This window comes from Talpa occidentalis, unplaced genomic scaffold, assembly GCF_014898055.3.
Source record: "Talpa occidentalis isolate TD23 unplaced genomic scaffold, MPIMG_talOcc4v2.1 talOcc4.16, whole genome shotgun sequence".
Taxonomy (NCBI): domain Eukaryota; kingdom Metazoa; phylum Chordata; class Mammalia; order Eulipotyphla; family Talpidae; genus Talpa; species Talpa occidentalis.
The window spans coordinates 14,605,629-14,632,896 of record NW_023601653.1 but is presented as its reverse complement, the minus strand read 5'-3'; the positions used below and the strand labels follow the sequence as shown (position 1 = coordinate 14,632,896).

At 38.5% G+C, this 27,268-nt stretch overlaps 1 protein-coding gene across 1 annotated transcript in view; it reads right to left on the bottom strand.

The window, feature by feature from the left end:
• ANKS1B (ankyrin repeat and sterile alpha motif domain containing 1B) overlaps positions 1–27,268 on the bottom strand; it is a 793,190-nt gene that overhangs the window by 258,827 nt on the left and 507,095 nt on the right. The window contains exon 18 of the mRNA XM_037513805.2: positions 2,981–3,079. Within this exon, the coding sequence (XP_037369702.2) occupies positions 2,981–3,079 (99 nt within the window). The remainder of the gene's footprint in view (positions 1–2,980; positions 3,080–27,268) is intronic.

Below are 27,268 nucleotides of genomic sequence, written 5' to 3'. Positions count from 1 at the left end.
TCAGACAAAACAGCATAGTGCCATCAAATGCCAGAGAACATTTCATTCCACAAATATTTTTTTCACTACCTAGGAGGTACCAGGCACTGTTTGAGGGTCTGGTATATAGAAAGAAAAAAGATAGTAAAGGTGTCTGACTCATGCACCTTGCATCCTAGGAGAGAGATGGAAAATGAAGAAGAAAGCAAACCAACAATATACCTTCAGTAGCCATACATGCTATGATAGGTAAAGTCACATGAAGGGGTGATGAGGGGCAAGTGGTGTGACTTTGAGGTCACAGAGGTCTCTGTGAGGAGAGGACAGCTGAGTAGAGACTTGATGACATATAGAAGCTAGCTTGTGACATCACTGCCTTGGCACCTTCATCCTCTTCATCACAACTACTTCTTTATATCAATAAATTTCTTCAATAAGTTCCTCTGCCTGCATATTGAGAATCTCTAATGTGATGGTAATGTCAACATTCCTAAGGTGAGCTATTTCTTCTTAAATTCTATTTAGAGTATTATTCACACAGTATGGTAAAGATCCTGTGATACTATATGGATATTATTCACTGTTACTTCCTACCAGGATGCTTGAATATTTTTAGCTGTATGCTTTATATCATATTTCAAAACTTAGCTGTAGAAATTACAGGATACCCAGTTACAGTGGCAATAGCCTATACAAATGTCCATTAAAAAAAGGATGGAAATTGTGAAATAAAAGGAAAAAAAGAAGCAAGCATATAAATCAGAAGAAAAGCATTTCTAGTCAGAGAGACCAATTTGGAAAGATCTTGAGGCCAAATGAGCTAGGAATGTTCTGGAACAAAAAGAGCGCTACCTTATTACACTGTAGGAATAGGAGAAATAAGGTGGTAGAGGTGGGAGGGGGCCAGATCCTATACTGACTGTTGTATGCCATGATAAACATTTTATTCTAAGTGAGGAGGGAAGTCAGTGGAGATTTAAAGCAGAATGTGGTATGAGCTGATTAATGTTTTAGAAGAATTGTTCTGATTGTAGAAATCCAACTGTAGAGCAGTCAGAAAGGCAACTAGGGCAGAGGCTAGACATCTATGAGTCATCCAGGCTAGAGAGGACCAATGAGAAATTGACTCAGGTAGTCTACCCTGGAGGAGACAGATTAGAAACTACTGTGGCTCACTGAGAGGGAGTTAGTTTGGACAAGGGTGATAATTACCATGGTGGTAAAAAGTGGCTCCATTTAAGGGGAAGCTTCATAAAAGGAGGGTTATGGAATGGTTTGAGTTGAACTTTCAATGACAGACAGCACCATGCCATTTATTGATTTATTCCACACCCAGCACAGGTTGGGCAGCCTGCTAACTGTTGCGGACACAGCAATGCCGAAGCCCTGGCTGACAATGAGGGGAAAATTTGCTGAGGATTTAATATTCTAAGCAAAGATACAAAAGTGGACAGATGATCAACACAATTATAGGATTTACTTCAAGAATTAATTCTAAGGGCACTTTATTTCTTTCCCTTTTAGGGTAGAAAATCCTATGACAGAATTCCTCTGCATGCTTTACTGTCCTTGAATTTGCAAGTGTTAAGTTTTTATCAGTAGGAAATCAGTTCACTGTCAGTTGGCAAATTTCACTAGGTCAGTTCCTTAGAATTAGTGGTTAATATTTATCTTTTCCATTCTGAAGAGGAGAAATTATAGCCTCTTTAGAAAGGAAAAGAACAAAAGAGAATACAAAATATAAGATAAACTCACAGAGGTAGGTGCTGCTATTACTGTTTGTCTCATGCCCTGCCTCCAAATCCTGTCCCCAGATCTTATTTCCTAATGGATGATGTCACTTCAATATTCCCTCCCTTTCACTCCCATTATATACTGCTTCTAGAATTAACTGGTCCAAAGCAGCCCAGTTATGCCTGCTTCCCAGTGACTACAGAACAAATTTAAAATTCCTTAGCCTGCCACAAAGTGACTCAACCTATGATTTTTTTTTTATTTTTTGCTTTATCTCTGACTACAAGCTCCCCTTGCATTAATCACACTGGATTTTCTTCTTCTTTTCTTGAAATGGTTTTTTAAAGTTGTGAAATAATAACACATAACATTTACCACCTTCACCATTTTGGAGTGTATAGTTCAGTGCCAAGTAAGTACATTCACGTTGTGCAAATCCCACTGGCTTTCAAATCACACAGTATCGCTGTTCCTCTAGTGCTTCTGGTCCTGTGTTGTTGGACTGTACCTGTATTTATTTGATTCCTGCTGGCCCCTGAAATGCCTCTCCCTGTTCTTGGCAATTAAAATCCCACATATCTTGAAGACCAATGCCCAGATCCTACCTTTTGCTTTAGCTCTTAAGAAAGCTTATCTGGAAACAGAAGGTCAACTCGGTTGCTAGGTAACATGCTGCTTATAGTTAAAATGATACCTGGCTGGCAAATTGCATCTGGACCGGAAAGGATTTATATATGAACTATAAATACCTGATGGGGATGTGATACTTTGGACATCCCTGAGTGATGACTCACGTAATTAGGCAGGTCCCTTGTCCCTGGAAGCTAAGTCTGTGAGCTGTTACAAGAGATACTGCTTCATAAGGGACATGAACTTATAACCCAGGAACATTCATGCACCCACATTCCTGCCCTTGTCTTCCTGAGCCTGAGCTTTCACTTGAGGGGCATAGACTAATGTTTTTACTGATATGAGATCCCACTGAAGAGAAACTTGGAAGTTTCCCTGCTGACAGGCAGAGGTGTTTCCTGTGTGACATCCTTCTAGGTAAACCTAAAGCTGAGATTGGCACATAATTGAGTCTGAATGGTTAGTTGGATCTAAGACCAGCAGTTGGGAGTTGCACAGCTATGAAGAAATGGGTCCTAAACAATAACACGCTCTTGAATTAACCGGGAGTTAAAACTGTTGAGAGTTAAAATCACTTTGGTCCCTGTAGGTAAAAAACAAACAAGCAAACAAACAAAAAAAGCACAACACTGCTCACCTTTGGAAGGAGCTGGATTGCCTGTAGAATTCTCTGTCTATGCCCAGAATTAAGTATTCCAATTTCCAACAAATCCTGATCTTCCATAACATTGCTTCCCTAGAACAAATTCAGAAAGGTTACAAGTTAAAACAGGCAGTTTTTACTATGGGTAAATGATGATTCATTAAATATGAGAAAAGATAGCCAACAAATTATATGATTTTTATAAACAAAGACATTCTCCAATGAGGGAGCGAGCAGAGTAGATCACCTATATGACTGAGCTGTTCTGAGAAAGCTTCTTTCCCCTCACAAATATTCTCGTGACTTACTATTTAAGGTTGGATTCTCGGCACTGGGGATTCTATTCCTTTGACTTAAATCTTTGTATGATAACAATGTAAATGCTTCTAAGAAGGGTTGCATTTAGGATTATTAGTGACCAATACATCGGTGTGAATGAGTCCATTTGTTTTTTCCCCCTAAAAGTAGATTTTGAGAGAAATGCTGATGAAAAATACTAGGCATCTTAAAAGTGACAATAATTAATCTTAAAATACTGAATGCTAGGCCCCTAGTCAACATGTGGGTATAAAACAATGAATGTGATGCAGGCACCTGCTCACAGCTGTCCTTATTTCTTCCAGCTGAGTGATGCCAATGGACAGGTCAAAGGCAATTCAAATGCTGTGTGTGGACTTGCTGTGATGGTGACCTGCTTGAGAGCCCAGATGAGACCTGAGGTATGTTTTCAGATACCTCAAGGATGGTTCGGAGAGAGCATTCAAAAGAGGAAGGACAAAGGAGAAATGATGTGCTATGTCCTGTGGGTAACAAAGGGCATATTGTACTTGGAAGCATCGAGTTCTTGCATAAACCACAGAGAGAAGCAAAAGAGTAAGGCTGGAAAGGTAAACAGAGGCCAGACTGTACAAACACTGTGTGCTATGCTGAGGAATTTTGAGTTTATCCTGACCATATGGGAAGGCAGGACAGATTTTCAGAAAAGGAGTTACATGAGATTCCAAATTTGGAAAGACCAATTTGGTTTCTGTGACTGGATCTCATTTGCTTACCTATAAGATGACAAAGTTGAGCCATACATTCCAAGGACCAATCTTGCCCTGAAATTCCGATTGCAATGATTTTTTAGAGCTCTGATTAATATTCTAATCCAGACATTTATTGATTGCCTATTGTGTCTAAATTTCCATCTTTTGGGGTTTGTAAAGTAGAGTTTTCACTAAATTGAGGAACCTATAGAGTAGTTCAAAAGTTCAGATCACTTTGCTGGGCTAGTCATACTCTGCCTTCTTAGTGTGTAAGACAAAATCATTCATGTAGAGAAATTATGGAAGGCCTCCTTACGGAGAGCAGTGGGTATTGACAGCATGAAGGAGCATTCCTGGGGGCATGAAGATCATGAAGAAGTCACAGCAGTTGTTCTAGAGTAACTTGTTCTTAGCCTAAGGTAGTGGTCACGAGAGCTAGAAGGAAGTGGGTGGATCTGAGAACTCGCCAGAGGAGGGACTCATGGACTGAAGGAGTGAAATAAGGGATGTATGCATAATATGCATTAGTTCCAGGCTTGGGCAACAGGAGTGGATCATGATACCTTTTCCTGAGATAATAAAGGAGGAGGAATCATTCTAGTGTGGTTCAAAGTGAGACTAATGTCTTTCCTAGACAGGGACAGAATAGATGGATGTAAACAATTTAATATCAGGCTATGTTATAAATGGATAATTGACTGTTCTTAGAAAGATTAAAACTATTAGAATGCTACCAGAGGTAGGGATTTAAAATGGGCATTTACTGGATAAAAACATTCCACCTACTTATAGTATCATTCCTATGCTTAAGCTACCCTGGCTGTCTCCGAGGAGGCAGAAGTATCCAGGTATATAGCAACATGATAATGAAAAGCCTAATGAAAAACAAATAAAGCCAGCCCTGGCAACATGCCATAGGAAACACTGCGCTCAAGAAATTACTCAGTGCACACAACAGAGCATGGCTAAGAATATAAATGACTGCATTTGGAGAAAGCATTCTTATTTTCAGAAATGGACGGGTGTGTCACGGGCAGAGAATATGATATATCTCTGCATTGGACTTTCTTTTTGAGGGATTTTCCAAAAGGAGTTACCCAAGCTATTAAAAACCAAAGGTCAAAACCCAAAAAACATCTACATGTTAGAGCATCACCAGTTCTTTTGTGAGCTAAAGAACCACCCCACAATACTAGCTCATACAAAATACAGGCCCTTGTTTCTTTGTACAAACACAGTACATGAAGTATATATATACTATATATAGTTAATATGAAATTACCTGATTTTATGAAAAAACACTGATTTCAATGTTTGAATACTGGGAAGATTTGAATTAAATTTCTAAAAATGACTGCTTTCTTGCAATCATCAATGTACCATCTTCTCTACCTTTTATAAGAAAGGAAACTTTCTGAAGAATTGTGGAAAGGTAGAAGTCTTTCCTTTTGGTCAAATTTCCTAGCATACAGAATAATTAGCAAATACTTGAAAAATGAATGAAAATTATGGGGAGCACAATGTAAATGGTGAGGATGTGCCCAAGGGAAATGGTACTAATTATGGAAATGTAAAGAAAAGGATTCACTGTCACCAACAAGGCAGGCTGCTAGCAATTTTCTGTTTTCTCTCTTATTGTAATAATAGGGACTCCAAAAATATCCCAGTACATCATCCAGCCAGTCATTTTTCAAAATAGCAATATACTTGAGTCTATAAAGAGCTGGGTTCGAGTCTCATCTGGTTAAGGAGAGCCTCATCTGCTAATGCTTTCTGAGTAGAGTTCATTTATGTCCATATTCTGTGGAACCACCTCCAATACCGCTCTGTCTCACTCCTCACCTCCCCAGATCACATGCTATTCCCTACTCCTTCATCTCCCATTTGCTCCTTAACCTACCACAGTAAATTTTTACCTTCATTAACTCCATAGAATTTCTCTACCTTATGTTAAGAATGACCTCTCAATTACCATAACTACTCGATTCTTGTCAACTCTGACTTCAAGGACTTACTGGTCACATGGCTGATGACTATTGGATTGAACAAAGCAAATAGAGGCTATTTCCAGCATAGCAGAAAGTTCTAGTGCTTCTCTACAGTTAAAGACATTGAAGCTGCAGTAGAATCACATAAATGAGGGCAAAAATGGAGTCAGTGGGATCAAAACTGGAAGTCAAAAATACTCATGAATCATTTTCAGGATATAATTATGGTGTCTTTTAGTCAAAGTTCATGAACTTTAAATTTAGTATCTTTAGAAAATCCTCTTCTAAATTTTCAGTGTTAAATTGGTATCTGATTGCACTGTCATCAGTAATTATGGGACTAGAAACCCATGCTATCAAAATAATAAGTCCAACTGATAAATTATTTATATTTTCATAGCACAATATAACAGGCACACTGCACAAGGTATCTAGGGATTAGTAATTGGTAGATAAAGTTGTTTAGTTAGTTAATTATTGGAAGGCTGAAAGGTCCCAGACGGTGCTCCTAGAACAGCTATTTTTTTTTTGACGAGAGATGCATAATCCAGGGGTTTTTTTTTATTGCTTTCTTAAATCATGGAATGAAGAAAATTCATCAAATGTTTTATGTACTGAGAGCTCACAGCTACATTTTCTCTGATCATGGGAAGAATATCTTAGGTATTACATTTTTTTTCTGTTGTGATAAAATAAGGTGACCAAAGAGAATGAAAAGCAGAGTTTTGTACTTAATTAAAATAGAACAGCTATTAATTGAAAGCATCTCTCAAAAATATCTGTACTGTCTCTCTTATTTTAATAAGAGAGCATATCTGTCTCTCTTATTTTAATAAACTTAATACTACATCATATCCACTCAGAAACCTTTCCTTCACATTGCTTATTATGTAAAATGGTAAGGTTGAAAAGGTTGATTTCTTCTTAATATAAGCTTGCTTTGGATGTTATTTATTCTTTCTCTTTGGTCCAAAACTGAACAACATCAAGAGGATGTTGTTGATTCGAGAAATTTTCTTCTGCTCTATAATTAACTAAATTAGATTCTTCTCCACCATTTGTGTGACCTTAAATATTTAAAATAGAATATTTGTATAATAAAATGACACCAAGATCTTGCAAACTTGCACATGGGAAAACACATTTTTGGGTTTATTTCAATATAGTTTTTAAAAAATATAAATGACATGGCAGCAGAAAGCTGTTTGTAATTTTCTTGGAATAAAAATGCTACCTCTTAGTTTCTATAAAGGCTTTGAGTCAATTTGACATCAATTTACAATTTAGCCCAATGGATGTTTTTTTGTGTATGATTATGATAATTATGGTGATAACCAAATTTAAATTTCCTTCATGTAAGTTGTTTGGAACAAAGCTTTATTTAGCTTAATAGACAGAAACATGGGTTACCACAAATGAAGAGATAATGGATAATGTGCTGCTTCCGATTTTGATTCTCTCACACTGATGAAGTGACAGTGGAAGAAAATTCTGTAGTGTATTGTTTACCTCCATTTGAACAGATTCTGTGTACTGCAATGGGATTTCTTGTTCACAATTTAAAAATTTCTTCTAGATTCTTCAGACCACATGGACAAATATTACATGAATGAGTATTACATTACTGAACAATAAGTTAGAGAACATCTTATGTATGTAGATTATATATTTTAATAAACTAAATTATATCTTAGACTTATAAGATTAATATTTTATAGCTAATATGTTGATGATGAATTTTATGCCACCATTTTTTTTCCTCTTTATTTTTCAAGCCTATCTCCCCTTTGAGATATCTATTATGAAATGATAGGAAGAGAGGGAATTTAAGTAATCAGGTACTTATTTATTAATGTATTGGGCAGGGTTTTATAATTTCATAAATTATAATTATGATTCATTTGATAATCATGTGTTCACATACACATTAGAAATATGTCTTTATAAAAGATTGCAAAGTCATTTATACAGCTATTTACACTGTTTTGGGTCAAAAATTTCATAGCTGCTAGATAGGAGACCTATTTATTTTTAAGGATGCTGATTCACAACATCTGTAAATAAGAGGAAAAGCTGATGTGACTGAAACTTACTTATATGCTTATATTTTTCTCTGGACATATACATATGAAAATAAAAACTTATAAACACCTATTGTCTTCTTTCAATTTTTGCACTAAAAAAACCTCATTTATTAAGGACTTATTTTGTGCCAGGCAGTGTTCTAAATGCCTTTCATATATTACTTTATTTTATTCTCATAACTCTAATGACATGGGAACTTCAATAAGTTGCTCCCATAGTTGATGCAGTGTTTGTAATATCATAACTTCTCCTAACTACTACCCAATATTGCCTCCAATGGCATTAATGAAGGAAAGAAAAGGTTCGTAAAAAAATGTGGTTAGGCCAAAACCATTTGTGTTTTACTCTGGAGCCATATGAAATTCACATTTGAAAGCAAGTGTTCCAATGTATTTTACATTTGCTTTCACAGTGTTTATGCAATAATGGAATCCTCTCTATGGAGGAGAATTTGGAAAGCTGTCTGACTTATTCTTCCCTCCTCTGCTCCAGTCCTTTCTATTCACTGAATCATGGAATCGGGGTTGGCAAGAACCTAGGGGGGTTTTCTAGTCTAAATGTTCCCTAACTCACCACAAAGCTTTAACTTCTCTCTCTCTTTTGAAGTGTGCTGTCTAGCTGGTTTGCACCATTCCCAAGGGGTAGGGCGGATATTAAATGCTTTAAATGGTCTTTCCCAGCAGCTGAATCTGAGCAGGGGGTGGGAATGGGGTTGGGAGACACCTCAATCCTACTGTTTTAGTTCCCACTGCTCTGCGGACTGAGTGTGACAGGAGAGCTATTAGAAGAACATGCCAAAAGCGGAGATGAAAGGAAAACAGTTAGCAGCTGTCCTGTGTCCTTTTCCAATCACAAGCTGTGAAATTTAAAAGAAATTTTTTTTCCCTTGGTTAGGCTGTACATAATCTTGGCAGGTATCTGAGTTTTGTTCTTCTATCTAATATGTGAAACGTTTCCAGTGGTTCACAAGAGAAAACTGAGCAGCGACTGGGATAGTTTGGACACTCTGCTCCTAACAGAAGAGGAATTTGAAATCTTTGTATTGACAACAGGCTCCTCTTGCAAATGGATTCTCACTGGTGACATGGAATTCCAAAAGAAAGGGCTCTTAAGAGAAGCAAGAAAGGATTTGCTTCTGGGCATGAGCAACACAGCTATACACAACAAAGTAGGAGAAAGTATCTACAATGATTAATATTAACTACCAACCATCAAGCATTTACTGTTACCAAGTCCTTGGCCCACCTTCTTTAAAACCTTACAGCTGTCTTGTGAGATAAGGGTGCGCATCTTCACTGCACAGACAAGGAAAGGAATTCTCAGAGCTGTGGAACAATTCAGCCTGGTTCACACACTTAGTGCACACGGACCTGGGGCCAGGGCTTTGTTCTGTCAGAGTCTGATGTTGCTTCCTTCACTACAGAAAGAGAACCAATTGGTAGGGTAGAGAACCAATTTTCTGGATGGAGATTCTGGTCAATAGATGTATAAACTGCCAAGAAGTTGACTCCCATGAATCTCTTTTCACACAGCCTTACAGATAGATAGATAGTTAGATAGATAGATAGATAGATAGATAGATAGATAGATAGATAGATAGATAGATAGATAGATAGATAGACAGATAAATAGATAGATAGATAGATAGATAGATAGATAGATAGATAGATAGATAGATAGGCAAACAGATAAATATAGGCAGACAGACCATGAGAGTGACTGCTATAGTTTCTCCAACACATTTTTATTACAAATAAATTATTTACCTTCTGAAAAATTAAGTGGCTAGTTTTCCCTTCAACAACTTTATTGTAAGGTAGGGCGAAGCATGTTCATATGAGGGGCCCAGGGTGTTTCTGGCTAAAACACTGAGTAGTTTGCTATATGCCTGGCTGGAACAAAGCAGGGAGGTGGGAAATGACAGCATGGCATTGAGTGGGCAAGTCTCAGCTCTTCTGCAGAACCTGGTCAACTGGGGAAGTGAAGTTTCAGGGTTGAGGCTTATGTATGAGTAACTTTCCTCTAGGTGTTTTTCAAAGCCTGGATTTAGGGGGAGGATGTCTAAAAATGAACTAATAAGATAGAGGATACCTGGGAACAAAAATTAAGGACATCTGTGTCCTCAGCTTAATGTGCTCTGAATCCAGAGAAGAGAAAGTCAGTTGTATTCCCCTGGGAAGGCTGAGGAAGACTGTGATGGTGAAAGTGGATAATTTAGTCCTCTGGGAACTGGCAGACCAGTCAGAGGTGACTCATTAATCCAGCAAAAGGATGCTTGCCCTCAAGGAACAGACACCTCCAGATTTAAGGATGAAGGGGGTCTACTGACACCAGGACAATATTCAGAAAGAGCTGAATAAACTTGGGAGAGGTGGAAGTGGAGGAAGGGGAGCAGGAGAGCAAGTGAGAGCTTATTAAGGTGAAGAAGGTGGTAGTGAGGGAAGCAGGGTTGCCAGTTTACATATAGAAACTCCAGTTTAACTGAGACCATGTGCTTTTATTTGCTTAGTCTGGTAGGTTCAGAGAGAAGGCCACTGAAAGCAGAGTCCAATCTAGAGTCAAACTACCGTGGAGGTAGGAACTGCAACTCACTTTTTAAAATTCAATATATATTTCTTCAACTAATAATTTGTGAGTACTTACTACATGCTCGGTTCTGGGGTACACTGAAAATGACAAAGTTCCTCTATTTTTAGGGTTTACATTGTAGTGGAGAAAAAGGGAAAGTAAGTAAATAAAAATAACACAAGTAATTACTGTCTAGTAACGTTTTATATATACCAAGCACTAGCAACATTGGCTGAGGCTGGTACAATTATTATCCTTATTTGCAAGTGAAGAATTGAAAGATGGAGAGAAGCTAATAATTTTCCCAAGGTCACACAGCTAGAAAAACTATAAAGGGAATGAATACAGTGCTGTGGTTAAAAAAAATTTTTTTTACAAGGGAGACTTATGTTAGAAAGACTGATCAAGAAAATCTCTCTGAGAATGACATGTAAATTGAAAAGTGAAGGATTAGAAAGAGCAACCCAACCATGAGAAGAATCATTAAAAGGCCATTCCGGGCAGATGGGCACAGCAGGTGCAAAGGCACTGAGGTAAGAAAAGAGGCAGGCATGTTCTAGGAAGACAGAAAACTACTAGACCTTGGAGGGAGAAACAAGGTAGATAATGCAAGGCCTTGCAGATCCTTATAAGGACTTCAATTTTATTATAAGTGTAATGGAAAAAAACATTGAAGGACATAAGTTGACTTGCACTCTTTAACATACTCTGACAAGTGAAGAATGGATGGAGGAATTGGGTGATATGAAAGTTGTGCTCAACATCCAAAGTGGAAACAAAAGCTAGGAAACTCAAAATTGGAGGAAAATGTGACGAAAGATGACCTTTTAGAGAACCGTGGGAACTGGTCTCAGTGGGAAATCAAGTTTCAACCAGAGTCCTTCATTTGAATAAAAAAGAAAAGCCAAATGGCAAAGATAAAAGTCAGAACAGCCTTCGATAGAGGATCTACATTGATACAACCATAGCTAGAAATTGAGTTAATACCTACTAATATAAACCTCAAATTCCAGCAACAATCCTATTTCCAGCATGTCTGTGACACTGTTGTAGGCTGATTCCTCCTCCCTTCCTACCTTTTACTACGAAGCCTGGACAAGCTAAATGTCCTCAACCGTCCTTGAAACTGTGGCTGGACATGTAACAGAATTTGTCTACTGGTGCACTTCAGGAAGAGATTTTGCTTTTCTAATGAAAAGCATTGCTTTTTTGCTGGCATCCTCCTGTGTCTATAAGAAAATGGCTGTGGACCTCCCCCAGGAGGAGTGGAGTCTGCTGTTTATACAAGATGACAGAGATGTGTCCACAATCAGTTGACTACAAAAACAATATTTCTTTTTTTTTAATTAATGAAAAATTAATTTATTGTTAATGTTTGGACAGTATTTGCTTTCTCCCCTCGGGTGTAGTCCCCATAGCAAAACAATATTTCTATTGGCTGTCTGAAAGCAGGTAAGCATGAGCTATGGGAGAGTTAGTCCTGAGTGAGGAAGGTCATAAAAAGTTCTATCTTTTGCATCTAAGTTGCTCTGAGCAGTGTTGGACTGCTAATGAAAATAATGATGAGGATGTGGACAATGGCATGAGATAGAAGTCAACGAAGGCAGCAGGGTGTTTACATTTTGTATCAGACCTGCATGTGACAACCACAAAGAACAGAGAAAGGATATGAGACAGAATTAAAGTTATCCGAACCAAATTGATAGGGGTTATCAATCAATTGCATTGTCTATTTTCAGGTTGACTTAAAATTGTGAAATCTCCTAAAATGGTTACTTGAGAGAATTTATTTCCAATGGATTTGGTTTCTGTTCATAATCACTGGATGTGAAATCACCAATGTTCATGGTGTTGACAGGTTTTAAATCTGGGAGTAGCTTGCAGCTTCTAATTGTGGATGTCAGGCATCCCGAGGATGTATAGTGTCATCGTGGTTCTTCAAGGACACACATTGTTACATAAATTTGATTTTTCCATAGTAAAGGATTCTGTACTTGAAACAACACATTATAAACTTAACAGAGTAGAAACAATAAGAAATTGGGGAGTATGGCAGTTTGTCCTCAGGGTGTGGGCCTTCCTGGAAATCCTAATATGTCAAGGTTTGTGTCTAGGCTGTGTGTAACCTGATGCCTCTCATGAACAATGAAAGGCGATTGCCCTATAGATAGAATTAGTCGGCAAGAATATTTCTAACTTCTCTAAATTGCTGATATGAGTGAGACCATCCGGTATTTTTCTTTTTCTTTATGACTTATTTCACTGAGCATGATCCCTTCAAGCTCCATCCATGTTGCTGCAAACTGCATGTGTTTATCTTTTTTGATTGCTGAGTAATATTCCATTGTGTATATGTACCACAAATAAGGGACCAGGAAAAAGACTAATTATACTAAAGAAAAAAATCAAAATCAACATGCAACTATAAACCAGAGACATACTACGGGGGGAGGGAGGGGAAGAGTAGAGGGATTAGGGTCAAAATAAGGGGGGTGGGAATTGTATAGGGAATATAACCAAGATGAAAATGCATACATTGTGCAAAAATGAAAAATGATGTAAGAATTATATAAAATAAAATATTTTAAAAAACAAAAACAAAAACGGGCGAGAAGAGCGTAAGATACTATGGTGATGTTACATGAGTGAATTGGTGATGGGAATATACCCGAGATGATAAAGCATACATTGTATAAAAATGAAGAATGATGTAAAACAAATATAAAATAAAATAAAGAGTCATTTCTGGATGTCCAAAAAAAAAAAAAAGAAAGAAAGAAAGAAGTTTTCCTTTTTTTTAAAAAAAAAAGAATATTTCTAACTTTTTTCCACATTTATTTTTGTCTTAAGTTTCAAAGACATTTCTCTTGACATGCATGGAAAAACATTATTTTCCCCATGAAAACTTTGTTGAGGCTTGCTGCATTTTAAAGTTGGGTAGTGAGAAAACTCATTGGTACCATGCTATAGACATAAATGTTAAAACCTAATCCTTAATGTGATGGTATTTGGATGGGGGGCTTTTGGCAGGCACTTAGCATCTTCAGGCATCTTAACATCTTGGCAGGCATCTTAACATTTTGACACCCCAGAGAACTCCATGGCTCCTTCCGTCATGTGGGGGCACAGAGAAAAGTTATTTATCTATGAGCTAAGTTAACATCAAATCAAGACACCAAATCTACTAGTGCCTTGGACTTCTTAGTCTCCAGAACTTTGGCAAATAAATTTGCATTCTTTGTGAGCCATCAAGTTTATGGTATGGTGGTATAGCAGCCTAAATGGACTAAGACATACAATACCACTGAAATTAAGTGTGAGCAGACAAGTCACCATGAGTGAGGCAGGCAAGAGGCTAAACCGACTGAGGGGTTAAGTTGAAATTGAGCAAAATCACAATTAAGAAAAGTCTTTGGGGGCCTCCCCTAGTGGCGCAGCGGTTGAGCGCTGGGCTGTGAAGCTGCCTGCAGCCTCTGCAGCACTGGTTCGATCCCCGGCCACCAGCGAGGGTCCCACACGGCACACAGACCTCTCCTGCTGCGTCCACTGCTCCCCTCAGCAGTGTATTTCGTCGGTCTGCCTGTTCTATTCCCTGCTCTGGCTCTGGTGAATTCTCTCACCCTCCCACGCATTTGACTGTGCCCAGTGCTTGTATAAATAAATAAATACATCTTAAAAAAAAAAAGCCTTTGGGATGTAAATTTAGCCTTGGCTAAATCAATGGGAAAATATTGATATGACACACAAACACCCCTGTCTTTTATACAGCATCTAACTGTGAAGGGTGCTCTCTTCACTTTTCAATCATTTCCTTCACAAAATTATACTACTCAACCATTATGAGAGATAGGCTAAAAAAAAGATAGGCTAAACAGAATGCTATTAAATATCCCCTTGTCTAATTTTTCCAGTTAAAGAGAGAAGTTCCTGGATTTTACTTCTAAAATATTCAACTGCTACCAAAACCATCACAAAGTCCTTTTTATTAAATTGAGCATTATTAAAGATGGGTATAACTTGTCCAAGTTAAAACAGATGATAAAAAGGCCATCAAAACTCTTTTTTCTCTATTTGGTATTAGATCACCTTTTTTTTTTAAATTTAAAGATTTATTTATTTATTTATATAAGCACCGGGTACAGTCAGAAGCGCAGGAGGGTGAGAGGATTCACCAGAGCCAGAGTGGGGAACAGAACAGGCAGACTGACGAAATACATTGCTGAGGGGAGCAGCGGGTGGCAGGAGAGGTCTGCGTGCCATGTGGGACCCTCGCCGGTGGCCGGGGATCGAACCGGCGCTGCAGAGGCTGTGGGCAGCCCCGCAGCCCAGCGCTCAACCGCTGCACCACCAGGGGAGGCCCAACACCTATTATTTTTATTCAATGGTAAATTTCTTGGGAAAAAGGAGCATTTCTTAAAGCATGCATTTCTCCTATCATTTTTACCATATTTTGAATAAAATAAAAATGTGAAAAAGAATGAACACATAAGTAAGAATGCAAAGCAGATTTAGTAAAGCAGACTATAGATTACTAAGTGAAGGAGTAAATTTGTAGGGAAAAGATTGAAAAGTTTGGGCTAAAACTTTTAATACTCAGGATGTCTGATTTTTTTTTCCTAATTGAAGAAAAGATAAAGATGGAATTTCCGGTACATGATAACATCAAAATGTTCTTAATTTTTTTTTTCAGTTTTGCAAATTCTCATGATTTGATTTTCATCCAGCACTGTCAGTTGAGACATCTGATAATCTAAAAGCATTCAGAGAATTAGGATCCCATATGGCTCAAAAATATTTCCTATTCGGCAGGGAAAAAGAGAACATACTGTGAAAATAATACTGGTATAGCCTTCAGTTTATGTGTACAGGGAGCACAAATGAATTTAAATCATTATTCACAGTATAATGATCATTATAATGATCATGAGGATCAATTACAAGGAATAAAAGAAGAAGAATGTACCGTTCTCATAATCATGTTGCATTCTAAAAGAACAGAAGTATTTTTCAAAGCAACGATAGCTGTGGAGTTGTGCTTTGTGTTGTAACAGCAACATTTACTGGAAATGAGCCCCGAATTAGGAGTCCTGGCTTATTGCTGGTTAGCTGCAGAAACCTGGAAAAGTCATTTCACTTCCTTAAGCCTTAATTCTCTCAACTGAATAAAGATAACGTTGGATCATACATTCCCTTCAATTGCAGCACATATTCTGGAGTGAAAAATATTCATATAATCTGAAGAATAATTAATTATCCTTGTTTGGGGGAAATTACTCTCTTTAAATAAGTGTTCAGGATTAAGAAATACATTTATGTAAAAGTGAACAGTGACAGGGAGTTGGGCTCAGCCACCAACTGGATTATTAGTAGTATTAATAATAATGAGTATTAATATTCATTGACTATTGGCTATGCTTTCATCATCAGGAAAAAAATATGAAATTGATAACATAATGAATATCCCTATTTTACATATGAGAAAACTACAGCTTAGAGATAACTAGGAACTTAACTGAAGTCACAGTCGGTGGTAGAGATGCGGGACACTAAGGGGCTGGTAAGTGGCCACTGCAGCCAGATAGCTACATGCTCCCACATTCCACAGTGTCTAGACAAGCATCGTCCCCACAGAATGGCCTCACACATCAGTTCCCAATGAGCTCAGGGGTCTCTATTAACCTTCTTTCCTAGAATCTCTGCTGAGGAATTGGAGATACAGAAGAAGAATATGGAATTTGAAATGAAAGATGGAATTGGGTCCACATGATAATTGTGCTCCTTAATAGCAATGTGACATTGTGTCTTTTCTTTTTTTCATCTATAAAATGGAGGTAACAGGAACGCCTACCTTTCAGGGATATAGTACATAATGTTTATGAAGTTGTTCTATAAATTATAAAGTAAAATTGCTAAAAATAAAGCATGCCTGCTAGGAACTACTTTTTTTCCCCTTAAGAACACAGAGCTGTAAATCTTCTAGTTTTGTGTTGTTTTTGCCAGAAATAGTCTATTCTGAAAGAGGCAGCATGTGTGGTGGGGGAAATGGAGGTTTTATTCTTAGTTCTGCCATTTTCTTAGCTTTGTGGCCTTGGGCAAGTCACTTAATTGGGTGTCTCACAAGCCCTAGGCTCAGAAGAGCCCTGTGCTTGGCATTTAATGCTTGTATTGCTGTCTTGAAGCTCTTCATCATTGTATTTTGGAATCTGTACTTTGTTAGTGAAGACTGAAAGGAGAGTGGAGCCAGTGCTGCGGCTTCTCCCTGCTTCTCTTCACCACCCAGATTCCTGCTGCCCGCCCCCCTACCTGGTCCTTAAACTGTTGCTGCTTTCTTCCCTTGGGGGGTGTGGAGGGGTCAGAGCTGTGAAGCTGTCCACAGGAGGGGCTGGCTGGCAGGCAAGTAGCCCTGGATGGAGCACCCTGGGGCAGGGCACAGTGCACCTGGCCCTACCAGGCTGGCAGTTCACCAGAATTTTCCCTTGATCCAGGTACCAAGCATGTCCTGACACAGAAACTTAAAAGTCCTTAGAGGCCCCCATCCCCCATCTCCCCTAGGTTGGGAAGATGCTGATTTGACATCCCCAGGCCCTTCCCAGTGCAAGGCTTTGCTCCAGGGGTGGTGGTAAGGGGTGCTCAGTGGGTGGCAGGCTCTGCCAGGAGGCACCTGTGTCTGATCATTAGAGGCAGGTTCCTAGAAGCCCCCGGGGGTCTGCGATCTCTCTGCAGGTAGTCCTTGGCTGCTTCTGTGCCGGGTGGCCTTCTCAACCTTCAACCTTCCTGGTTAGGTCTGTGTTTCCCTCTTTTGGCCAATTCAAAGCACCCTTTGCACAAAAGCCATGAAATAGGAATTGTGTCATTTAGGTGAGCCTGCCTATCAGTTAAGTGTTTCCATACTCATGCTTACAATTGGCAGTGCACAACATGAAAACAAATGGAAAGTCATGCTAATGACATAAAATTTTAATTTTTTTTTTTTACTTAAAACATTAAAAGCAAATAAAAAAATGCCCTGGTAGTCCAGAGAAAGACCAAGGAAGAAAGCTTTTATGTGATTTGCATGGCACTTTTCCTCTGCCTTTTGAATGAGAGCCTATCTTTTCATTTTGCACTGAGTCCTAAATTATGTAGCTGGCTTTGCTCTCTGTGTGTAAGCTTTGCATAATCCCTGGTTCCTGCCTCGCTCCATTGGTATTCCTGCAGCAGGTCTGCTTGTAGATGTAAGTTCAGTTAGGGAGCAAGATTGGACAGAACCAAGAACAGCTCATTTCTCTTCAATTATCTGCGGCTTAATATTTACCTTTCCAAGAAGGTAGAAAAGGAAACTGGGTGCCATTCTCTTGGAAACTATGGAAGTCATTTAACCCTAACAAGGACCATGCTTCACTAAATGTTTACTAGACAGTTTCCACTTTATAGTTCTCAGGTTTGGCTTAAAAATTTGAGGACAGGGCCTCCCCGGTGATGCAGCAGGTTGAGCACAGCGCTGTGAAGCTATCCACAGCCTCTGCAGCACCTGTTCGATTCCCGGCCAGCCAGGAGATTCCCACATGGCGCAGCAGACCTCTCCTGTCTCACCCGCTGCTCCCCACAAGAGTGTATTTCAGTCCTTCTGCCTGTTCTGCTCCCTGCTCTGTCTCTGGTGAATTCTCTCATGCTCCCACACCTCTGGCCTGTATGCCAGCTCTTGTATAAATCCTATTTTGGGTGGTTTGAGATAATCCATCAAGAACGCCTGCAGCACCTCTCCTTTCTATCTCAATTTTTTATGTTCTCACCTACCTCTCAATTTTTTCCTTGCAATATCCAAGAAAGATCTACTGATCTTTAAAGGTTCAACTCAAGTGATTTCCCTTATCTATTTTTGCTTTCTCTTTACAGATTACTTTTAAGTTATTTGATATCTTTCATGTTATTCCGTAAGCTATTTTAAGTATTTTTTTAGACCAAAGAGTTGGTTGACTAACAAATTGTCCTGACACTTTTTCCCCTTTACCTTCTTTTCATCTTCTTTATCTTTTTGACTCACTCTTAACATCATTCTTCTACTAAACTATTAAATCCCTGAAGGGCAGGTAGATTTTGTTATCTCATTTATTCTAGCAGTGACAATGCATTGTACACAATAGCTTCCTACGACAATTAATGGACAGTAAATTCCTGGAGGACAGATAGCAGAAGCACAAATCTGTGAAAAGACTAAGGCTGGAAGTCAGGAATGGTGAAGAGGATGAGGCTGCAACTGAAGTTTGGAACATGCTGATGAAGTTGGACTTTGCTAGATAGGAAACTTGGGAGCCCTTAAAGGTTTTTAGGCAGAGAACGTTAGTAGATAAATGCTTTGGAAAGACAACCCTGACAGTAGGATTGCAGTTGAATTGAATAAAATGAGGTTGGAAGCAGGTAGATCTATGAGAGGAATTTGCAATAGTCTAGGTGAGAGATGATAAAGGAGGCAAAATCTTCCATCTGGCTGTACTGAGTGATATTCTTTTATAATAAACTGGTAATCTAGTAAGTAAAATGTTTCTCTGAATTCGGTGAGTCACTCTAGCAAAATAATTAAACCCAAGGCGGTGCTTGTGGGAAGCTCTGGTTTAAGCAAGTTGATCAGAAGCACAGATAACAACCTGGACTTGTGACTGGCATCCTAAGTTGGAGGAGGTCATTGGAACCCCCAGTTTGTAGTTAGTTGAAAGCACAGGTAATAATCTGGTCTTGGGATTGGCATCTTAACTGGAGGGTGGTCTTATGGGTTGAGCCATTCACCTATGGAATCTGATTCTATATCCAAGTAGGTAGTGTCAGAATTGACTTGAATTCTCAGATACCTTGCTGGTATCTGAGAATTGCTTATTGGTGTGAAGAACATCCCCTTCCCTGCTGGCTCCTCTGCCCTGCAACATTGAAATTGGGTCCAGGAACCCATTCAGCAAGGCTATTTAAATATCCAGAAATTATTTGTTGATCTTACTTTTTAAATGCCATTAAATGGCAAAATCAATGATGGTTAAAATTAAGTACAGATGTTGTGTAACACATTTCTCCAGAATTAGGCCCAGGCAATATTGATAGTTTCTCTTCTTTACCACTTATTATCCTCCAGGCCAGATTTATCCTATATGATGATCAAGTGTTCTCTTATTATTTTGCGTCTTAAGTTTTGAGCACCCTTTGAGCTGATATAGCCTCTAGGGAATGGCATGTATTAGTATGTATCTTTTATATTTTTCATGGCATTTGGCAGTTGTGTAGGCAAAGGTGGATACCAAATAAATATATGCTGAATTGAATTGAATGGTAATGCCTGGGGTTTTCTGAAAATTGTATGTCCTGTACTCCCTGACCTCTGCAATGCTGTTCCCTAGGCATGGGGTCCTCTCTCTCTTCACCTACTGTTTTCTCCTAGCTTAGCCTAGCTAGTTCCTTTCCATGACTGCTCTCATGATTTCTTGATTTATTTTCCTATATTAGGTTAAATGCTTTTGCTAAGTGGCACTGTCTACTAATTTAATTGTTCTCTGTCAGCTCCGTAGAGGCAGCATGCCTTTTGGTAATTGCTCACTATTTCATCCTCACCTTGAGCACAGTACCTGAAATACAGTGGTTGTTCAATAAATATTTGCTAAACAAACATGGTTTTCTGTGATTTTATTTGTAAATCTGACTCTTTTTGAAATTTGAATCTTTATATAGCTTAACCAAAAGGCTTAGATTCATCCAGTGCAAAAAGTGATGGGAGATCATCTAGAAAAGTATTTTTATTTTCAGTGCACTTGAACTATCTTAGTAGAAACTGAAGTCATTATTTTTATATATTTAGGGTTTTATGCTCTGAAAACCAGGGTGAAAAAAACTCTCATGGAGAAATTCAACCACCACTTCCTGCTCCCCAAGAGTATGCAAAATATCTGCTTGGTTGCTCATTCTTAATCTGTACACACTATTATTTTCAGTTTGGACATATCTATGGGCAGAAATAGTAAGCATCTGAGAATTTGAAAACAACTATGATAATAAAAATGCAAAGAAATAAAACAGATTTTATTTTAGAAAGTCTTAAGAGGTATAGCTGCAGTGTTTTGTAGCCAACCCAAAGTCATGGGCAACACAATCCTTTGCTCTAGGCATTTATTTTAGTCATACAACAAAATTTTACTTACTACTGCCTGATACCATTTTAAGCACCAGAGACAAAGGTGTTAAGAGATTCAGGCTTGGCTCTTGTTTTCATGGAATTTGCTTCTAGGGATGAAGGAATTGGTGGTGACCTGGTTTTGAGGAGCTTGTTCAGCCAAGACCCAGTTTTGGAATGGGTCCTCAAGATGAGAGGTTTCCAGCAATATAATTCTGCACAACAAATGCACATCCCCAAGACAGGCTGTGACTTAGAGTGAGCAACTCTCCTCAACAGATCCTCTCCTAGGAGTCTTTGCAAGGGCTCAGATCTTTCTTTTATCACAGAGGCTCCTTCCTACCATCTGGGGATGATTCTCCCAACAGGCACTGCAAGACTATGAGTTCCTACCAGCAGACTTATTTCCTAGATAAAGGAATGTCTCATTATTTTAGTATCTTCACAGCCAGCAACTACTATGTCTTCTTTAGTGTCATCTGTTTACCATCATGGCATAACGGGAAAAATATCCTGGAATACCTAAAAATATGTGGATGAGAAGGCTTCCTGGCTTTGATGCCACTATGTGTTCCAAAGGGTCACTTTGGAAGCGATTGAGAGGATACTAGTTTGTTGTTAAAATCTAAGGTTAGGAGTCTTATTTTCCTACAGTTCAATGACCTAAAACAATGCATACTTATAAACCATATTTTGAATTATCAATGATGTAAAAAATATATAAAATAAAAATTTGTAAAAACCTGTATACTAAAAAAAAAAAAAAAAAGTTCCCAGCGCCCCCCCAAAATAAATAAATAAATAAATAAATAAATAAAAGTGATGAGCCCATGGAATAGAAAGAAGACAAGTAGCTGGACAGGGCAAGAAGTGCCTTTAGAGTTGTTGCCAGTTTCCAAAGGTGTTTTTAGATAGGTTATCTGACTCAGCCCTGCTATCTTGAGAATAACTATTAGAGCAAGAGGAGAGGCCCAGCTATCTGCTCTTGTACAAGCGTTCCCCCTATTTCCATTATATCATAAGGATGGATACCATAGCTAAAATAATTACAATAAACTCAGGATTAAAAATAAATTATCACAGGAGAGAACATAAGGAACAATGATCCCAAAGCCCTATTTTTGCACCTGTTCCCCAGAAGCTGTTTCTTATTTTTTGCAGGGGAGCAGTTATACCCTTTACTACTTGAATAAAAGTGATGAGAATGGGAAACTGACATATGTGCAGAGAGAAGCCAATCAGAATACCACATGACAAATCAGGAACCTCAACTTTGTGACTAGACTAAATGAAAGAAGCCCAAATTGGGATGTCATTTGACGTTCCATACCTTCACAAGGTCTGCATTTGGGATATCCATTTCTATAGAATGGATTCTGATATTCCTTTTTGTAATATTAGACCAAAGTATGAAATAATGAAAACAGAAATGCCTTATGCAATGTTAATAATCTTGACACTCAGAGGGTTCACAGGAAGTTAATAACTAAATAAGTTTAGCTCTGCATCAAGACTGAGCCTGCCAGAAACTGCCGGAATTGGGTTGCAGACTAGAACACATGAGTGAGTTCTAATGCAGACTAACTTGTATATTATCCACATCTGCTTGGGACTTAGTTTTTCGCTTGGAGAGATTACAATAAAAAGATGAATTCCTGTAAAAAGTGATCCCATAAAGGCACAGGGAGGTCTGGATAGAGGAATAACACAGAAATCAAGAGAACAAAAGACAGAGGAAGAGAGAAATGCAAATACCCAAAGAATTAAAACGAAATATATTTTGACTGAAGGGACATTAAACTTAACTTTTCCTTTAAGATTCAAGATAGATCAATCTATCTATCCATCCATCTTTCTCATTGAAACTTTCTGTATGCCCCCAGGAAGGATAGAAGGAATAACGAATTGGTTCATTACGATGTAAGGCTTGACAAGGTCAAGTGACTTTATCCTGATAACATAACCCATAACTACAAGAATAGCATTTAAAACCCTTGTGACTTCTACTTCAATATTCTTTCCATTGTAATTTTATGGGAGATGATACTTCTGAAACAGCTACAGTAGATTCAGCTTGTAAAGATAACTGAGTGTGATGGGAAAAACTCTTTGTGCAAACTTTCATGCAGTGATCACAGTGCATTTTAGCTGGTGGACCAGGTCTCTATCTCCAGCTGGACTCTAACCTCGAGGATAGACTCTACATCTACCTACTATCTCCAGTGGTTAGAACAGTAACTCACACATAGCAGGCAGTGAGTAAACATGTGAAGAATGAATAAATGAGTAAATGAAAGCATGACGCTATTTTTGTGTGTGTGTTAAAGGTCACTTCTTTTTTTTTGTTTTTTTATTTTTTATTTTTAAATTTATAGTTTTTTATATTTTTATATTTTATTTTATATAATTCTTACACCATTTTTCATTTTTGCACAATCTATGCATTTTCATCTTGGTTATATTCCCTATAAAATTTCCATCCCTCCTTATTTTGGCCCTAATCCCACCTCTCTCCCCCATCCCCCCCCTAGTGTGTCTCTGATTTATAGTTGCTTGTTGATTTTGATTTTTACTTTATTATATTTAGTCTTTTTCCTGGTCCCTTATTTAGGTTTTCTAAATTCCTGCTATGAGTGAGACCATCCAGTATTTTTCTTTTCTTTCTGGCTTATTTCGCTGAGCATGATCCTTCCAGCTCCATCCATGTTGCTGCAAATTGCATGAGTTTATCTTTTTTGATCGCTGAGTAATATTCCATTGTGTATATGTACCACATCTTCTTGATCCAGTCATCTATTTTTGGGCATTTGGGTTGTTTCCATAGCTTAGCTATTGTAAATAGTGCTGCTATAAACAGGGGTGCAGATGCCCTTTTGAATTAAGAAAGCACAATGCAATTGGGAAAACTTCATGAGTTGGAACTCAGAGAAAAAGACCGAGATGCATGTGAAAGAATATAGAACAATATTGAATGATCATGATCATTGCATTAGGGAATAAAATATAATATTGGGGAAAATATAATAGAGATGGCAAGACAGATAATAAATAAAAGCAGCGTTCATTTGTATTGTTCTGCTTTTAAAGTTGTCCCTTTTTTAATGAACATTGCTACAGAATTTGAACTAAAAACGAGAGACAGGAGGTGGGGGGCTTGAGAAATGGTGGATGAGAAAAAAGCAGTGAAGTAGAGTAAAGCGTTTAGAACATAAAAGAGATATGGGGAGAACTGTAAAGATATTTGAGAGACAAAAAAGAAAATAATCATCTTTCAGCTATGATTTTCCTATGGGCTGAACAGGGTTTTCTGTAGGGAATTCTCTAGAAGCCAAGAGAGCACAGGGGAGGAATTGGGGTCATGGAATGGGCAAAAGAAAAGGGACAAGTATACGGTACTAAGCACTCCCAGGAAAATGGGAGGGGAAGAAAATGGCCTCTATAAGGTCACCTCTGCCTTTAGGAAGGAAATCCCTCTTACCAGGCTGGCCGAAGTCAAGGCCACACCTTGGAGTGACTGTTTGATTTTATCTTCTTCCTTCTCTCACTTTGGTACCTGCCCTGGGGCTGCTCCCTGGCTAGCTAGGCACTCTCACCGGGCTGTAGAATTTTCCCAAGCTCTGGATCTTTCTCTACTGCTTTTCCTCTATTAGAATTTACCTAGTCTCTTCAAGTGACAAAGAAAACTAATTGGTTCACATAAGCTAATTCCTACTATGGCCTGAGCAAGCCAATGGTTACTTGGATCATCACAACAGTGCAATTAACATAAAGAATATGAATGAACCGGCTTTCCTGTGGGCCAGGCCCTGAGCTAGATGAGGCAGAGTACAGGGAGGACATGCCTGGGCTTTGGAGACAAGACACACCAGTGACAGAGGCCCACCCCACAGCTTGGATTCTTTATCCAAGTCGTTATCTGTAAGGAAATGATTCTTTATCTTTAGTTTCCTCTTGTAGGAAAGAGAAATAAAGATACCTGCTTTGCAGGGTTGCTTTTAGGATTCAAACATGTGTAAATGATAATGCTGTTTACCCTGACTCCCTTGTTTACCCATTTTATCCCCAGGAAATACCTAGGAAAGCTGAGGAACAGAGAGGTAAGTTGTGGCTAAGCTTATACAGTCTGGATGCTCCAGCATTTAAGTCCGGGGATTGTATTCATATTCTTAACCAACACACTAAATCACCTGGGTGGGCGGGGGCTTCCATCACTGTGGCCGTGAGCATGGACATCATACAGCCCCTCATGGTGGTGGAACACTTTGACACTAATCTCACTTCACTTCACAGCAGTCCTGTGTAGTACGAGTATCCCTGCTTAAAGGCGATCACAGCCAAGGCCAAAGAAGGTAACTCACTGGCCAAGACTCCTACAACTCCTTAGCAGCAAAACATGAAATCACATGCAGGATTAATGATCCTGAATATAAATATAATTAAGAGAGCCAGTCCAGAGTCCCAGGGTAGGTTCTCACATATTTATCCAGGAGGTCTTTTTTTTTGCATTGCTTTTAAAGTTCTTCGATAGCAGAGCTGAAAGCTGGCTAGGCATTGTCAGGGAGATGAGAAAGTGAAGGCAGGAGTTCATGAGTGGATTGGAACTCTTTACCACAGGCATGCTGGTCAATTATCTCTTACTGAGTGGTGCTATCAGCCCAGGGTAAAACAAATAGACTTTTAAGAAGGTGCAAAATTGCCACCATAAAATCAGATAAGTCTACTGCAGAGGGGAATAAATTCTATCACAGAAATACATCCTGCCTGATATCAAAGGGAGCCAAGAAGCCATGCCAAGAGTTTCTTGGATAAAAACTGACATTTTCTGCTGTAGAGACAGAAGTGGAAGCACTGATTGGAGAATTATATTATGAAGAGTCTAAAATATTTATAATCATTCTAGGTCATTTATTCATTTACCCTTTTAATGCTCATTTTTTGGTGCCACTGGGTCAAGCTAATAAGCAAAGAATACAAATTCATTTTTGTCTTTATACTTTAATATAAAGCAGGAAACGTTTCTGTTCCATGGTTTAAAAAATAAATGCATTTCAGATAAATATTAGACTACTAAAATGTTCTTTGAGAAAAAGGGCTTTTGTCATTAATGAGGAGGCTGAATTTACCTGAGTAGGTTGTGATTTTTTTACTTTTGCGGGGGAGAGGGACAACTTTCTGCAACTTGAATATTTCAAGAGGGAAAATACTGATCAAGACAATTAAAATTGCCATTGTTTTACCGTATGATTGGTTTGATTATCCCATCACATGTCTTTCTAGATTCAACTCAGCAACTTCCATCTCCAGGCAGCCTTTTCTGACTCTCCTTATTTTATCTTTTTTTTTCTTTTTTTTCAGTTGAGGTAACACTGGTTTACAACATTGTATATGATTTAGAGATAGAAGATCTGCCCCTTCAGGTGTTACCACACATAATCTACCACCTGAACACCCTCAGTCCTTCATCATAGTCCACTGTGCTCCCTTCCCACCTATTCTGTCCTCTCCTGGGGTAGCCTCAATTCTAGATGCCCTTGCTCCGCGCTCCAGGAGCACTCTGCTCAAACCCTATCTCTCACTGGCCTGGGCCCACTGCACAGAAGCTTCCTGCCTGCATCCCTGTGCCCTCGGAGGATGATCAGGACAAAGACCCTGTCTTATATTTACCTGGTGTCCTACACCTGGCTCATAGCCAGTACTTGGAAAATGTTTACCGAACAGCGCTGAATCTTCAAACAATAAACTGACTATCGAAATGTTTGCTCCACCCATATAAAACTCACTCTTCCAAGTGTGTTGGGTATATTAAAAATGTTATTTTCTAATGTATCACAGACTAGTGAATGAAGGAAAAAGCAAGTTTTATTTCCCAGGTCTTCACAATTTGGCTTATATAATATTAAAAGGTATTTCTTTAAGGTCTCATTTCTATTTCTTGGGCTGGAAGGATACTTTTTGCTAGTGTCCTCATAGGTTTCTATTTTGGCTCTGAATCCACAGACATGAAAGAAGTTTGACTCAGCTGCCGCTTAATACTGCACAAGTCTGAGAGAGAAGACTATTATATAAGCTAATGTGTATTTTAAGATTTTTTTTTTTCCTAGCCTGTACCTAAATGCCACCTTCCAACCTTATGAAAGTGCTGAAACCCCATGTGTGGGGAAGTGAGGTCCCCTACTTGCTCTGTATTTCTTATAAGTATAAAAAAATAAAAGCAGTTGATTAAGGGTTAGCAATTTTCTTTTCTTTCTTTACATGTACTTGTAATTCATTTAATGCAGGAAGTGGGCTGAGTTTTCTTGTTCTTTCCAATTCAACTGTCAGAGAGCTTTCTTAGCAGCCTGCTATGGTTACCATGGCAACAAGGCAATGGTGGCAGTAATATGATCTCATGTGTCTTGTGTCAATAGCATCCGATCATCATGCTTGAGGATAATTTTGAGAATGACTTTCAGTTATAGATTCAGAATTTATTAGCACTGGATTG